Source organism: Bubalus bubalis, chromosome 3 (assembly GCF_019923935.1).
Source record: "Bubalus bubalis isolate 160015118507 breed Murrah chromosome 3, NDDB_SH_1, whole genome shotgun sequence".
Taxonomy (NCBI): domain Eukaryota; kingdom Metazoa; phylum Chordata; class Mammalia; order Artiodactyla; family Bovidae; genus Bubalus; species Bubalus bubalis.
Genome location: NC_059159.1, coordinates 51,933,896 through 51,951,916, shown reverse-complemented (window position 1 = coordinate 51,951,916; position 18,021 = coordinate 51,933,896). Strand labels below are relative to the sequence as shown.

The following is an 18,021-nucleotide window of genomic DNA, read 5'->3' as shown; positions in this document are numbered from 1 at the left end:
AAGAAAATGCACTGGTCATAACAAACACCCTCTTCCAACAACACAAGAGAAGACTCTATACACAGACTTCGCCAGATGGTCAACACCAAAATCAGATTGATTATGTTCTTTGCAGCCAAAGATGGAGAAGCTCTATACAGTCAGCAAAAACAAGACCAGGAGCTGACTATGGCTCAGACCATGAACTCCTTATTGCCAAATTCAGACTTAAATTGAAGAAAGTAGGGAAAACCACTAGACCATTCAGGTATGACCTAAATCAAATCCCTTATGATTATACAGTGGAAGTGAGAAATAGATTTAAGGGCCTAGATCCGATAGATCAAGTGCCTGATGAACTATGGAATGAAGTTCGTGACATTGTACAGGAGACAGGTATTAAGACCATCCCCGTGGAAAAGAAATGCAAAAAAGCAAAATGGCTGTCTGGGGAGGCCTTACAAATAGCTGTGAAAAGAAGAGAAGCAAAAAGCAAAGGAGAAAAGGAAAGATATAAGCATCTGAATGCAGAGTTCCAAAGAATAGAAAGAAGAGATAAGAAAGCCTTCAGCGATCAATGCAAAGAAATAGAGGAAAACAACAGAATGGGAAAGACTAGAGATCTCTTCAAGGAAATTAGAGATACCAAGGGAACATTTCATGCAAAGATGGACTCGATAAAGGACAGAAATGGTATAGACCTAACAGAAGCAGAAGATATTAAGAAGAGATGGCAAGAATACACAGAAGAACTGTACAAAAAAGATCTTCAAGACCCAGATAATCACGATGGTGTGATCACTGACCTAGAGCCAGACATCCTGGAATGTGAAGTCAAGTGGGCCTTAGAAAGCATCACTACGAACAAAGCTAGTGGAGGTGATGGAATTCCAGTTGAGCTATTCCAAATCCTGAAAGATGATGCTGTGAAAGTGCTGCACTCAATATGCCAGCAAATTTGGAAAACTCAGCAGTGGCCACAGGACTGGAAAAGGTCAGTTTTCATTCCAATCCCAAAGAAAGGCAATGCCAAAGCATGCTCAAACTACCGCACAATTGCACTCATCTCACACGCTAGTAAAGTAATGCTCACAATTCTCCAAGCCAGACTTCAGCAATATGTGAACTGTAAACTTCCAGATGTTCAAGCTGGTTTTAGAAAAGGCAGAGGAACCAGAGATCAAATTGCCAACATCCGCTGGATCATGGAAAAAGCAAGAGAGTTCCAGAAAAGCATCTATTTCTGCTTTATTGACTATGCCAAAGCCTTTGACTGTGTGGATCACAATAAACTGTGAAAAATTCTGAAAGAGATGGGAATACCAGACCACCTGATCTGCCTCTTGAGAAATTTGTATGCAGGTCAAGAAGCAACAGTTAGAACTGGACATGGGACAACAGACTGGTTCTGAATAGGAAAAGGAGTATGTCAAGGCTGTATATTGTCACCCTGCTTATTTAACTTCTATGCAGAGTACATCATGAGAAACCCTGGACTGGAGGAAGCACATTCTGGAGTCTAGATTTCTGGGAGAAATATCAATAACCTCAGATATGCAGATGACACCACCCTTATGGCAGAAAGTGAAGAGGAACTAAAAGCCTCTTGTTGAAAGTGAAAGTGGAGAGTGAAAAAGTTGGCTTAAAGCTCAACATTCAGAAAACAAAGATTATGGCATCTGGTCCCATCACTTTATGGGAAATAGATGGGGAAACAGTGGAAACAGTGTCAGACTTCATTTTTCTGGGCTCCAAAATCACTGCAGATGGTGACTGCATCCATGAAATTAAAAGACGCTTACTCACTGGAAGGAAAGTTATGACCAAGATAGAATATTCAAAAGCAGAGACATTACTTTGCCAACAAAGGTTCGTCTGGTCAAGGCTATGGTTTTTCCTGTGGTCATGTATGGATGTGAGAGTTGGACTGTGAAGAAGGCTGAGCGCCGAAGAACTGATGCTTTTGAACTGTGGTGTTGGAGAAGACTCTTGAGAGTCCCTTGGACTGCAAGGAGATCAAACCAGTCCATCCTAAAGGACAACAGTCCTGGGTGTTCATTGGAAGGACTGATGCTGAAGCTGAAACTCCAATACTTTGGCCACGTCATGTGAACAGTTGACTCATTGTAAAAGACCCTGATGCTGGAAGGGATTGGGGGGCAGGAGGAGAAGGGGACGACAGAGGATGAGATGGCTGGATGGCATCACCAACTTGATGGATGTGAGTTTGAGTGAACTCCGGGAGTTGGTGATGGACAGGGAGGCCTGGCGTGCTGCGATTCATGGGGTCACAGAGAGTCAGACACGACTGAGCGACTGAACTGAACTGGACCACTACTGTAAGTTTGCATCATCTATAAGATGAAGCATCAATGTAAGTCATTTCCTACAAAAATGCTATCTTAAATGATACAAAACACCGTAGATGTTATCTGTATTTCTAACACTAGATAAAATGAAAAGATAATGTGAAAAAATAATTTGTATTTGTTTAGAGGTATAAAAATTTGTACATTGATATTGAAAAAGCTTTATGATATGATTTCTTTATGGTAATTTAGTGTAATTGATACAGTTGCTTCACAGTAGCCTGACCTATACACTAGTGAATCAATCATCATTCAATTTTTAAGGCATAAAGTATTACAGTCATGTTCATAATATGGTATTAGAAAAACATTGTTACTGTTTACTTTCTTACTCACTGTAAATGGGAATTCCTTAACACAGCTGCCTCAGTTTCCCCTGAGAGCAGGCTTTGTTAAGAAAACCCTAGTGCTCTGGTATATTTCAAAATGGTTCCCTTCCCCCTCCCATTACTGGGTGCACAAGGGTGTTTTTCTCCCCTGTATGTTGAGGGAACGTGATCTGGCTCCTAGACATAACTCTCACAATATTTGGGAGCCCTCCATGACTAAGTGCCCCTAGATTTTTAACTAAGAGAGTCATGCATATTGAGTCTGTAGCAGTTCATCATTTGCAGTTCAGGCTTTGTTAGCCCAGCACTTGTTCCTGCACTGGTTTTCCCTGGTATTGCTGCTCCAGTAAGCTGTTACTTCCTGTATTCACCTGTCTCCTAATCTTAAAGGCAATGGTTTGTCCTCCCCTCTCTCACAAATCCAGGAAAAGTTATTGATGTTTCAGTTTTTTTGCCTTTTATCTGTCAGGATAGAGTGGCAGCTTCCAAGCTATTTATATAAAAAATGGAAACCAGAAGTCTACCTCCGTTTTTTAAATAAATTTACAAATCACAAAAATTATTTTTTCCTTCATCCTCTTATTTCCTTTTTCTAATTCCCTTCATCCCTTTATGTAGATTCAGGTTTCTATCTTGTATAATTTTTCTTATAGCTTAAAAGGCTTCGTTTAACATTTGTAGTATGGCCCTGCTGGTAACAGATTTTTCTGTTCATTTTTTTAAAAATATGATACAGTGTACATAACAAAATTTGCCATTTTAACCATTTTTTGTGTTCAGTTCAGTGGCATTAAATCTATTCTATTCACCTTTTTGTGAATTCTTCTATCTTCCCAACTGAAACTCTGTACTTAACAATAACTCCTGTTCTCCCTTGCCTCAGCCCCTGCATAACTACCATTCTCCTTTCTGTCTGTGAATTTAACTACTCTGGAACCTCATGTAAGTGGGATTGTACAATGTATGTCCTTTTGTATCTGTGTTATTTCATGTCTTCAGAGTTCATCCATGTTATAGCATGGGTCAGAATTCCCTTTTATGGTTAAGTAATAATCTGTTCAATGCCTGTATACCACATTTTGTTTATCCATTCATGCTTCAGTGGTCATTTGAGTTGTTTTCCTCTTTTGGCTATTGTGCATATGCCAATATTGTGAATATATGAATGCTGGTGTACAATTATCTTTGTGTCCATCTCTGCTTTCACTTCTTACAGATATATACCCAGAGGTGGGATTACTGGATCACATGGTAATTCTGTTTAATTTTTTGAGGACTTTCTATCGTATTTTCCACAGCGACTACAGTATATTATATTCCTACCAGCAATGTAGGAAGGTTCCGTTTTTTGTTTTTTCCTGGCTGTGTCTTGAGGTGTGTGGGATCTTAGATCCCTGACCAGGGATTGAACCTGTGCTGCCTGCAGTGGAACATGGAGCCCTAATCATTGGACCACCAGGGAATTGTCAGGAAGGTTCCAGTTTCTTTACATCCTTGCCAAGCACTTGTAATTTTCTATTCTGTATTCTGTTTTCTTTTTAAATTATAACCATCCTAATGGATGTGAAATGCTATGTCTTTGTGGTTTTGGTTTGCATTTCCTAATGATTAGTGATGTTAAGCATCTTTTCATGTGCTTATTGTCCATTTACAAATCTTTTTTCCTCATTAATTAAGTAATTATTTATTTGTTTGGTTGCGCTGGGTCTTCCTTGCTGTGAGCAGGCTTTCTCTAGTTGCAGCGAGTGGGGCTACTCTTTGTTGCAGTGCACTGGCTTCTCATTGGCTGGCTTCTCTTGTTGCAGATCACAGGATCTAGGGAGTGTGAGTTTCAGAGTTGCAGCACAGAGGCTCAGTGGTTGCGGCTCATGGGCTCATTAGTTGTGGTGCACAGGCTTATTGCTCTGTGGCAACTAGTGCTGCTTTAGAGGCTTATGTACTGAAAAATTTGTCTACTAATTTTTAACGGTGGTGAAAGAAGCAAAAATCTCTTTCATTTATAGCATTTTGGTCAGTATGTAGAAGGTGACATCACAGGATGGCTTTGTTTTCTCATTTTAAAAGATTAATTGAAAAAAGTTTTAAAAATGCCAAAATACTGTATGATAAAGGAGAAGATAAAAATGTCAGACAATCCCAAAGGATTTTTGAAGTAAAATATATAACTGCAAATATCATAAGGGTTCAGTTGGATTAATTTTCACCAACTAAATAATATATCGTTTTACCACTGTTTCTGTATTCCTAGGTTCTTTTTGAGTCATGGCTTGATTGTTTAGATTTCATAATCATGTAGTTTTATTCAAGAAAAGTACATAAATATATTTCCTACTATAGCATATCAAGAGGCGCATGATGCCAGTTTGTCTGCCTACTGCTAGTGTTACAAATCGACTACTTGGTCTGCATTATAAAGGCATATTTTTCTTTTGTAATTAAGAAGTAATCTTTGGAGTGATACTTGGAGTTTATGTGAGTCTCTTGTTTCCCAACAACATTTATCCAGTGATTTTAGCATCCATTTATGTACCTTGTAGGAATCAACTATTACATGGCAGTTGTAAAATAGTGATTTTTAAGATTTTACCATTCTATTTACAATTTTTAGTAGCATTCTTCTCTAAGGAAGAACTTTCCTTTTTCTCCCCCATTTCCTTTCTTTGATTCTTTTTTCCTTTTTTTTTTTGTTGTTGTATCAATAAACACCCCAGGTATTTCTCATGAAGTTGGTCAGTGTGACTCTTTGCTATACTTTGAGACTCGTTGCTGTAGTCACATCTGTATAAAGTGCTACTGTTCCAGGAGGACTGTTGCTCTGTACAGGTTGGTCAGCTTTATATTTGTTCTTAAACTGAGAAGTCTTATAGAAATATGATTGTTCTAGTATAAATGTAGATTAAAAATTATACCACTTTGGGGTGTTCTTGGTTATAAACTCAGAAACTGAGGCAGCTGTCTTAAGGAATTCCCATTTACAGTAGGCAAGAAAGTAAACAGTAAGTGGAGAGTAGGGTAACAGACACTTATGGTATCAAAAAACAACCGTGAAAAGGATCTGTCTTAATGTGCTAGCCCACTGCAGTTTAACATATTGCTTACAACCTTCACAATAGAATTTGAGTGACTTCAGTTACACATTCCAGGAGACTGGCAGTCTGTTACAATCAGAATCTGAACTTTAGAGCAGGCTAATTTACAGCGATGGGATGAAGAAAGTTGTGGATTTGTATTACACACTCTCACCTGACACTGTATCTGATCCCTTACCTGCTGATTGACATCTTGAATGAGCTCTTTGAAGCAAGTTCCAGCTTAATTAAAATGTTTGCTTGGTTAGCAGTGATCTGTGAAAGCCTGTGATAAATATTGAATCAGGTTCACCTGCTGGTTGCTGTAAGTAGATAAACAGCTGCCTTGTGCAGTTTAATCATGAAACTGTGGCAGTAGAGTACTACTGTTTGAATTTTTTAAAAAGAATAGTTGAAACGGTATAGTTATGTCACTTTTGCTATCTTAACTAGAGTGTGTGCCTACATGAGATTTTGCACAACAGGCATTCAGTACCTCTTCGGATGGCGTGGACAACAGCAAATGGTTGATAAAGATTAACAGTAAACCTTCTTTCATATGCCTCAAAGTATAATTCAGTATTCATTGACTTGTTTTTACCACTAGTTCTTCATGTGCGTGATGTTTGGAAATAAAAAAGGGCAGTATTTTGCTTTTCTTTTTGTCAAGTTAAATGGTAGATTAAAAATGATCTTGTTAATTAAAACTTTAAGGTTTAAGGTTATGAATTCTAACTTCTCACAAATCTATCATGAATTTTGTAGCCACTTGAAGAACTTCAGATTTTATTTTTTCATCTATAAAATGGAGTTAGCAATAAACATTAGTGAACTAAATGTTATAGAATTTTGTTAATATTGCATAATTAACAAACATTAAAAGAGAAATTAATTTACAAGCAGTAGAGGAATCTTTATAAAATTATCTTCTTTGGACTATCAAGTTGTTTATTTCTTTACAGAATTAATGTGACTAAGCAAGTTCATTGTAAATAAAATGCTATTTCTATTTTATTTTCTTTGTAAAATCAGACATAAATTCTGGAATAAGGTCCTCACCCAAATAAGTCACAGTCTTCTGTGAGCACATAATGATAAGTTATGGACTCACTTTCTAAAAATGTATACAAAATTGTGTTTGTAGTTTCCGGGTGATCCCAAACTCTCTCCTCTGTAACAATACATGGATGTAAATTAGGAGTCTATTTCCTAATCATTTAAGCTGAAAATTTTAGTCAGGCGAGATTAAGATGATAGTTGTTCTGTTAGGTATTAAGCTGCTGAGGAGCAACCTGTATATTTGCTGTTTTAGGTTTCATTTGAAGCACTTTTTAGCATTTTGTAGGTGTGTTATGTATGTACTACGTTCCTTAGCTCCAAGGATTATCTACTGTAGTGGGGATTCCTAATTTTTTACCTAACGTTTTTATAGTTTTATTCCTATCATCAGTTTGTTTGGAAGTTTATGGGGAAAATAAAATTTTATATAAGTCACACTTAACCTGCTCAACACTTTTTTTGATCTTTATCTATGTTGATGCATAGAACTCTGGTTTGTATTTTTTTTTTAATTATTTACAGTATTCCGTTGATAGACTCCACAATTTATTTACTTATTCTTTTGCTGACACATTTAGCTTATTTTCCTCACTATTAAAACAGTACTACAAAGAGTATCCCTGTTGTCTCTCTCTGAATCTGCAAGTCTGTCACTAGCATGTATGACTAGCAGGCTCATGCTGGGCCAGGGGTCTGTATATATTTGATAGCACTGTATCACCAACTTGTTCTTCAAAGTGATTATGTCACTTTATACTTGGATCAGCAGTGTTTAAGAGAGTTGGTTTATATCTTTTCTGACACCCAGTCTGGTGAATGTAAATGAAATACAATTAGGGTTTTAATTGCATTTTCCTAATTAGTTTCCCTGGTGTCTCAGACAGTAAAGCGTCTGCCTACAATGCAGGAGACCCAGGTTCAGTCCCTGGGTCGGGAAGATCTCCTGGAGAAGGAAATGGCAACCCACTCCAGTATTCTTGCCTGGAAAATCCCATGGACAGAGGCGCCTGGTAGACTACAGTCCATGGGGTTGCAAAGAGTCGGACACGACTGAGCGACTTCACTTTCTTTCTTTCTTTCTTTCTAAAAGAACATCGGGTTGTACATCTTTTCAGATGTTTGTTGGGTTTTCTGCTTTTCTCTCCTGTGATTTTTTTTGTTCTTGGATTCTTATTCTTCTATTGGGCTTTTAAAAAATTGGTTTGTTGGAATTCTTTATGTGTTATGAAGACTGATCCTCAGTTGGTTATATACAGCATATGTGTCTTCTCAAGATTGTTTTCAGTCTGTTGTGCTTTTGGTGTATTGTTTAAGAAATCCTTCCCTATATTGAGGTCCTAAAGATATTTTTCTGTATATAGGGACAGAGATTTTATGACACATACAATCTAGAATATTTCCTCTCTGGTCCTTTGTAGAAAGAGTGTGATGCTTGCTCTAAACAGTCTCTCAACTGAAGAATTTTTGTTTTTCCCCCTTGTGGAACATAATGTCCATCTTGTTAGAAAATATTTGACTTAACTGTCAACTAATAATAAGTTAAAATGATTTTTATGAAGTAAATTTTATAGCTTATACTTAAGAATATTTTGTAATTGCATTCAGAAAATAATGCACTTAGAGTACTAAGTGAAACTGGTATTGATAATCTCCTATAACACACCTTGTAGAACAATTAAAAAGTGAAGATCTCTTGGTCAGTGGGATGAAATGATCTTTGTCATTGTCTATTTGGCCTAATAATGTCAGGAATTCTAATGTTTCTTGAATGAATGAATGGATGGATGGATAGATGAATGAATGAGATAGTGAGATAGTACATGTAGAGTGCTTAGCACAGGGACAGCCTTAATAAATGATAGTTATTAAATGAATATATCAGGATATGTGTTTGCCACTCACAACTAAAGTGGCCCAAATATTAACATAACAAGATGATTTTTCTTTTTGTTCTTGAAAAATAACAAATTGTCCTGTACTTTTTTTTTAAAGCTAACCTTTTTATTTTGAGGTTACTTTTTGATATGTGAAGAAGTAAAATTTGGGCATCTATTAAACATCTACAGATAAATAAAATGTGGTACATGGGTACAGTATTTGGTTTAGGGACATTAGTCACAATCCATCAATTAAAAAAATTAAGTTACACTTATATGCAAAATACCATGCTCAATGAATGAGTATATGAAGTAACGTAAGACATAGTTTCTGTCCTCAGGAATTTGCAGTGTGGTTGAAAGACAATGCATGCACATATGGAAAAGTATGTTACTGTTTCATGGACCTAGTTTTCTCTATTTCATGCAGATAAGCTTCTTTCTGGTCTTTTCCCCCTCTACTTCTTTATGTGCTAATTTTTCATATTTAACATCCTTTTATGCTTACTTTTAGAATTCATTTCATAGACTCTGTTTAGATACTCCCCTGATTTATGAACTCACAAAATAACTTTTCTGACAATGCAGTCATTTCTCACTACTCCTTTATTATTATCCTTTTTTAGGCATATTTAGTCACCATGCTAATTTTTATTTTTCCAAGTAAATATAGTAATTTTAACACAGTAATTTTCATTGTTGTTCAGGGGAAAGGTTGGCGAGAGCTATGAAACTTTAGAGGTTGACACAGTTATCTTAATCTATTTCTGATTATAACCTTGTGAAAGGAATAGTGGCAAGGACTCAGAAGTTGCCCTTTCAAGATCAAATATTATATTCATTCTTTATCCTTTCAAAAAACATTAATGCATATCTATATAGTCTGAGAAGAGAGGGAATAAATAGAAATTGCTGGACACAAAGATAATTTTCTAAAATCCCTGGTTGCTCCTAAGAACAATTTTTGGCTACTGTAGATTTGAAATGTATTTTTAAACAGTTGACTCCTACACGTGGAACTAATACAACTGTCACATCCACATCTCTTATGATAGTAGATTTTTTGGGGGCTGTTATTTGGGTTAAGTTTTCTTGCCTTTTGTTGAAGAAAAGGAACTCTAGACAGTTTCCAGCTATGGGAAAAGAAGTCATCTCTTAAAGAGATTAGTTCTACCATATGATATTGCTACTTAACAGTTCTTAGAGATTTCAGGTTTGGGGAGCCTATGTGTTTTATCTTTCTTGAGGTTTAGATATATTAGATGAGAAAGAATACTTTTTAATTTATTCTCCAGTTTCCTGATACAATCTATATAAATTTAAAGAGCAAAAACAAAAGGAAAATATCCTTGTGGGAGGTAAACTTGATCATCTGTCAGCAGGAGAATTACTTGGTGAAAAATACTTAATTTTGTTCACCTGTTGTTTTAAGATCCCTAGGTCAAAGAGTTTCAGAGAGAGGCCAGAAAATATTAGCCTAATTTTGAACTAGAGGATTTTATGAGTTCTTATCATTGCTGTTTTCAGGATTCTTTCTCTGTTTTCATACAAAATTGAAAGTTGGTGATTTTGGTACAGATAATTCTCTTTTGGTCCTAAATAATTGTGTTTTTTTTAAGCCTCTGTTCTATTATTGCGTTCAGTGTTTTCCATCTTCAACTATGATTATACCAAATCCCTTAAATAGGAACTTCAATAGAAGATCACTTCTGAAGAAGTAATTTCTCTTTAAATCTGCAAATAAATAAGAATCAACTTTCTTAGTTTCTGTCTTCTACTCTACTTGCCCAGCCACTCACTGAAAACCATCATCTTGAGGAGTTACCCTTGATTTCATAAATTGTATAATTCAGAACACTTGAAGATTTAACAAACATAAAACATTTTTAACATAAAAATTAGTTCTGTTTTATAATTTTTTTTCAATTACGGAGTGAAAAACACATTTAAGGTACATAAATAAAGCTGCTCTAGTAAGAACTTTCTAAAACAAGTCCTGTATCTTTTGCTTTTGTTAGTTATGCTGTTAGTATAACATTTTAAGGTAAGCAGATCCCTTTAAAAAATTATTAGTGCAAATACTGCTTTTAAAATTAAACTATTTGAATGCAAAGCAGAAAGTTATAAGACTGTATAACAGCATCCTTTTTTATTGGAAAAATATGAAAGATACATATAGGAGGATCTGCTAGTTATATGTGGTGGTTGACTTATTTTGTATTTTTCTATAACGTTTGAATTTTTTGTTTAGAAAAATAGCAGAATGAAAATAAAAGGAGTATATCCTAAAGCTTTAAGTGGAATTCATGTTGAAAAGTATCATATCAAAAAGTAGGTTTTCCAAGCCATGTGAAAAAGACTACTTTATTGAATTACTTTTAGGCTTGTATATATCCGTAGAGAATATCGTAGTGCATTGGGCCTAGCATTCTAGTATTCACAATGAATTTAACTGTATCATGGGAAAGAGATATAATTGAGTAAAAAGATTGAAAATATGAAAATAAACTAATTCTGCTACCAAGAGTTACCTTAATTCTTTTACTAAGTTAATTAATTTGATCATTGAAAAGGACAAAAAGGAATTCAGTCAGAAATACCATGATATAATTTGCATTCCATTTTCTGTGTGACCAGAAATTGTTAGATATTGCAACATATGTAACATAAACCACATGTCAGCTGTTTCCTGCCTCACTGTTGACAAGAGCCCCATTCATAACTCTTCTTTTATCCTTTCAGTGAATAAGTAATTATTCAATATAGAAGGCAGGATATTTGGAACTGGCTATTTAATGTGGCAGCACTCTGTAATGATATCTGCTGTTACTGGCAACCTGAGAGGGGAATGTAACAATTCCAGCATGGCTGTAACTTTATCTGCTTTGACTGACTGTTTATTTGGCACATCAGTGAACCTTTTATCCCAGTGAGTGACAGCTCCAGAAGGGTCACATTTACATCCATTCTATCATGTATTGTAATATTTAATGGCGGACAAGGTTGAGTGAGACTGGGAGTAATTCGAACTTGCTTTTCCACTGAGTTGAGGCTAAAAGACAGCTTGATCCCCAGTATTGTGGTGTAACATGCTAAGACTTAGCATTTGTTTATGAAGGCTAATCTTACTGATTATAATTAAAAAAAAAAAACTTCAGTTAAATGGAGTGTTTGTTCTACTAAACTTAAACTCTCTAGTACAAGTTCTCTTAAGCTACTGTGCTATTTAGTATTTTTCCCTATCAGTGACCATTCCTATAAACTAACCGTTTCTTAATCTTTCTCTTAAAGGAGGCTGCATTCTGTCTCATTTGTATAGTAACTGAGGTTGAGAAGAGAGTAGTTATTAAGAACCAGTGTGTTCTAATATATAGCATTAAGCTATTTTTTTTTTAATATTTGAGTTTGGAAATACAGAAAAGCCAGGTAAATATTATAATGTACTCCTGATGTTCCATATGGTATATTTAAGGAGCCATTTATATAACTTTTAATTATGAAACTGAATTGAGTAAAATTGTCTAGGAAAAGCTATCTTGAATGATAATTGTACTGATGGATTTATATTTGATGACCGGTAATTGAATTTCAGATATACTTGTTCCACACAAGCAGTCTGTCTTCATTATTAAATATTAATAATTTGCATTCATTTTCATACTTTTGCTAGAGAATAGTTTTCTCTTATTGTTTTTGAGTGATGATTTAAATTCAGCTTGATGTTTCTGTTCTTTTGTAAGTTATGTTAAAATGCTTTTTAAAGTACTGGTTTATTAAAGGATATTTGAATGGATTGTGCTGTGAAGAAAAATAACACTCTTAAATCTAAACTGTAATATCACAATTCACTTGAAGCCTAAGCAAAAATGAAAATTGTCTTTCGTTTTGTCTTAGTTTTATAATTTATGAAAGAGGAGAATTAAAATGTACTTAAAACATTTGGAATTTGAGAGTTGGAGTAGTATGTTAGAAAACAATGCAAATATGGAAACATTTATAACTCAAGAGTGAAAGAGAACCAATTTGAAATTGAATTTGCAGCTTTTTCTTTAAAGGCAAATTTTAGATGATGTGACATTATGGAATTTCCCATTGTTTGGCAACTGTGATTCGCTACTTATAGTTTTGATTCCATGAAAAGTTTGATAAAAATTTTATGGTAGTCCAGACAATAGTCATCTTTTCTTTCCTTTGTTACAGCCCCCTGGTCACTGTTCTAGGTGCTGTTGTTCTACCAAACAAGGAAACAGTGAAGATTCTTCAAATACCACTAAGAAGGATCATGGGGGGAAGTTCAAGATACCCAAAATATATTTTGGGACACGCACACACAAGCAGATTGCTCAGATTACTAGAGAGCTCCAGAGAACAGCATACTCAGGGGTCCCGATGACTATTCTTTCCAGCAGGGATCATACTTGTATCCATCCGGAAGTAATGGGTAACTTCAACAGAAATGAAAAGTGCATGGAATTGCTGGATGGAAAAAATGTGAGTTAAGTTCATTTATTTTAGGCAAAAAATTAGACTGAAAAGATAAAAATTACTCCATTTTTAATGTGTTCATTTTATATGTACATTTACAGTGATAACTTAAGTCAGATTGATTGCTAATGTTGATATTTTTTAAAAAATAATTTTACCATAAGGAAATCTTTTATTCAAGTTTAAAATTATGAGTTTTTGTGCTAAAACGTGGGGATATTTAATTCCTTGAAAATTAATTTCCATGTCTTAATTTCTTCTTTCAAAAATAGTCAAACATAGAGATCAAATGAGAAAAAAACATTTAAGTGATTTAGCCTAACTAGATCTGATTGATATATTTTACATATTAAAAAATTTCAGAATAAGGTAATTTGCATACACCATCTCTGGGCAAATTTTAAAATGTTTTTGAATTGAGAAATGTAATGATTTCACTGTCTCATCATTCTGATTAGTATAAACTTCTTTTAAAAATTACAGTAAATTATTAACTAAAGATATATTATTTATGGATTTGAAATTTTCTGGGGAAATTTAGAATAATATGAATTTTGGCTAGGTGGAAATAAATAAATCTCACTAAAGTCATGATTTTTTGATAATATTTTGCCAGTATTAGTTTAGTGTCTGTGTACCAGTTAGATAACTAGTTTACTCTAAAATTGAAGTTACAAGTCTGGAATTATACCCAGAAATTATAGTTGAACCATAAATTGATAGTATATGAAATGACCAATGATATTTTAATATATTTTGAAAGTTGTGTATTTCTGTATTTTGTCGAACCAGCATAGTTGGTTCTACACAAAAGTCTAAGAGCTATAGCCTCTTAGACTCTAGTTTCATTTAGCTGTATATCATCCCCTAATGTATAATGTGAATAGATTATTTTGTATTATGCTTTTCTTTTTCAGTGCTTCCTATTATTATATGAAATTTATTCAACCTTTATTGGAATTAATCAAAAGAAGCCTCAATAGATACACAAACCCAATAGATAATATAAAATATAAGTACTAAGGGGCTTCAGTGGAAAAACTTAAGTGACTTTTTTAGAATCAAGAAGAGAATACAGAATAACTGAATCAAAACCATTGTTAAAATTGTATGATCATATTTGTTTCCATATATATTCTTTCTAACTGAGGAATTGTGCAATCTTTTCACTGTATATTTAAAAAGTTCTCTTCAAAGAGAGATAAAAATATTAAAAAGCTGAATGTTAAAAAAATAATAAAATAGAGAAAAGGCTCTTCATGATAAAAACCCATAAATTTTATACTTAAGTAGACTTCTTTCCATATGTGGCTAACTGATCTACTAAATTCCTCAAATGCTTGAAATTTGTTTTTAGTCTGTGCAGAAAGATTTGCTGGCATAGTCATTATTTTTTGCTAGTTGCTATTGAGAAACTTATCATGTGATTATGCATTGAAAGCAAATATTTTATGTAATCTTTTAGAATCCTGCAGTGCTGGTTATGTCTTTTGATTGATCTTTACTCTCCTAAGTTTGAATCTTGTAAAAATAAAAATCAAATAGACTTGAATATTCAGAACATTTCACTGGCCTTCAGGTTCTGTTTTAAAGTAAACAAATATTTTATTTTTGAATATTAACAATATAAATAATTGAAGCTATCTGCATTTGTCTTGACCTAATTCTGCCTCAGAATGGCTAGCTCATAAGGCATACATGAGCATTCTCTTTCTTGTTCCCAAGCCATAAGGGTAATTTGGTATTGTAATGAGGGCCAATTACAAAGTCACTAAAGGTGTCTATGTTTACTGTGGCTGAATTACCAAAGAGAAATGATAAATAGATAACTGACAGTTTAAGTGAAAAAGAGTTTAGAGTGTGATAACACTTCAATTGACAGACTCCCCTCTGGGTTATATTACACTGCTAAAATGGATGAGCTTTTCTGGTTTTGCTATCAGCCTGCACAGCAGTGTCATTCTAAGTGCCCTTAAAGTGTAAACTTTCTGATTTTTTGGCTTGATCCAAAGGCACATGTGTTTTTGTTCACTGTTTCTTTTATATTCCTATACTGGAAAAGCAATGCACATATCTGCTAAAAGTAAAATTTTGTTTCAATTAAGAAAAAAATCTTAACTAGCCCTAGAAATCATTCTAAAAAATTATTTTAGGTATAGAAGAATATCTGTTTTTTGTTAAAATGAGATTTAACAGTCCATAACCATAGACTTGAAGGCAACTTAGTGATCACTTTGTTATCAGTACAAATAAAAACTTTCAGAATAGTATGAAAGGTACTTGGAATGAAGAAATGGTGAATGTCATTATTAAGCTCAATCTGATATCAAAGTCAGTATGAAAGATACTTGACATATTTCCATATTTGGGTCTCTAGACCCAAAATCATAGAATTTTAGAGCTAGAAAGAACTTCAGAAATGGCAGTCAGTGGTCGGAGAACTCTTCAAAGGCTTCTAGTTCAGCTACTCTTGATGCCTAGTCACATGGGAAAGATGGGCCCTGAAGTTTGCCCAGTGACAGACAACTAATCAGAAGAAAGAAAGCAAGTTTTCTCTTAACCCTTACAGTTTTCACTGCATTAGAAACAAAAACAAATGGTGGCATATGGTATAGGGAAGTTGACATGGCATGAAGGATTAAAGGGAATAATAGAGATTAGATAAAGTAAGTGAAAATAATACAAAATTGAAGCAAGTGAACACGGTTAGGTGAGCCCTTTCTAATTCTTATTTTTAATACCTTGGAGGAACAATAAGTAGTATGGCTGAATTAGCAGTCCTCAGCTGATCATTTCTTGTCCTTGAATTTGCAGACATCTTTTGTAGGTTATGACCTTTTTATGAGTTACTCCATTTCTAGCAGTGTCTAGATATTTTTGTATATGTAATAATGTATGAATATTTTAAAAACAGATTTTTGTTTTTGATGGTTTGTAGATAAAAATACACATACACGCACATACATCTCCCCAGTGGTTAAGAAAAACAAACTGGGAAAGATAAATATTAGATTTCAAAATCACATTAATTTTTTTATTGATATATAAAATTAATGAAAATTAAAATGGCCCATTATTTCACCACCTAGTACCAAATGACAATTGAAAAAACTAACATACATGGTTAGAGACTCAAAATTATGGAAAGGTATTAAATGAAAGGAGACGATTTCTCTTTCCAGTTCTTTCCATCTCTTTAAGGGACCTACTGTAAAGTTTTATGTATATTCTTCTAAAACACTTATAATATATGTTTTGTGTAATGTATGTGTATAGATTATTTTTAAAGCTTAAAAATCAGCACAAAGACAAATCAACCTCATTTTTTAAGGACCATACTTGGGTTCAATCCTTGGGTTGGGAAGATCCCCTGAAGGAGAGCATGGCAACCCACTCCAGTATTCTTGCTTGGAAAATCCCCATGGACAGAGGAGCCTAGTGGCCTACAGTCTATGGAGTTGCAAAGTTGGACACAACTGAGCAACTAAGCATAGCACATACCATTTATATGAATTTGCCAGAATTTATTTAACATATCCTCTGTTGGTAGATATTTAGTTTATTTCCAATTTGGTGGGAGCTATTAAACATTGCACTATATATATAATCACATAAATGGTGAAATTTTATTTGGTAGTTAAATTTCCTGTGTATTTCTAATAGAAGTAGAAGTTTATACTTCTAATTTTATACACCTTTTAATAGAATTTGATGCCTTTGCTAGGACTGTGTTTTATCAAACATCTTATTTTTGATTAGTGTATATATGTTAATAAAATTTTTTTACTTCAATAATAGAATGGCAAAGGACATTAGTAGATATTACCTGAAAGAAGATTCTATTTTTGCCTTTAAAATAGGCAAAAATAAAAAAAGATAATGTTGATAAAGGTGTGGAAAAAGGGTAATATAAAATGTTCATAAACATTTTCTGGAGGATAATTTGACAATACGGTTTTCAAGAAACTGAAAAATATACTCTCTGATCTCATAATGCCGTTTCTAAAAATGTATGATAAGAAAATATTTAGAAATGGGCATAAAATTGCTTATTGCAGCATTATTTATAAAGCAAAAATTGAAACCAGTCTAAATATCCAGTGATAAACTGATTCATCAGATGTGGCATATTAATCCAATATATGTTAGCAACAATGAAAAAAAACTTAGTGATATGAAAAGACATATTTGATAAGATTTTCAATAAAATAGGCCATGAGAAAAAAGGCAGTACCAGTTTTGTAAAAAACACTTAGTGACTGGATTGTCAGTAATCCTCAGTGCATGCACCTGGGGAAAATTTGATTTGTTCTCATTTTAATATTGGGTCACATTACAGAGATGTATTGATATATAGAGAAGAAATCTGAAATGAGATACATCAAAATATTAATAGTACATTTTTGATATAGTGGGATTTTAGGTAATTTATAGATTTTTGGTATACTTGTATTTTCCAATTTTATATGATGAATACTTTTGTCCCCTGGGACATTTCTTCTTCCCTCTTTCCCACTTTCCATTCTTTTTTCCTTCTTTTGTTTTTATTAATATTTGTATTTGATTAAGTAGTACTGTCTCATGGCTCAAACTGAAAAGATACAGAAATGTCTATAGAGAAAAATCTCTCTCAGTCCTATCCCAAGTCATTTGGCTCTCATCTTTGAGAGCAACTATCCAGTACTCTTGCCTGGAAAATCCCATGGATGGAGGGCCTGATGGGCTGCAGTCCATGGGGTCGCTAGGAGTCGGACACAACTGAGCGACTTCCCTTTCACTTTTCACTTTCATGCATTGGAGAAGGAAATGGCAACCCACTCCAGTGTTCTTGCCTGGGGAATCCCAGGGACGGGGG

At 34.1% G+C, this 18,021-nt stretch overlaps 1 protein-coding gene across 10 annotated transcripts in view; it reads left to right on the top strand.

The window, feature by feature from the left end:
* The window catches only part of BRIP1 (BRCA1 interacting helicase 1), a 190,514-nt gene that overhangs the window by 41,717 nt on the left and 130,776 nt on the right, over positions 1-18,021 (top strand). For all 10 annotated transcript variants that reach the window (XM_025281165.3, XM_044939611.2, XM_044939612.2 and 7 more), the window contains one exon: positions 12,882-13,172. In XM_025281165.3, the coding sequence (XP_025136950.1) occupies positions 12,882-13,172 (291 nt within the window). The remainder of the gene's footprint in view (positions 1-12,881; positions 13,173-18,021) is intronic.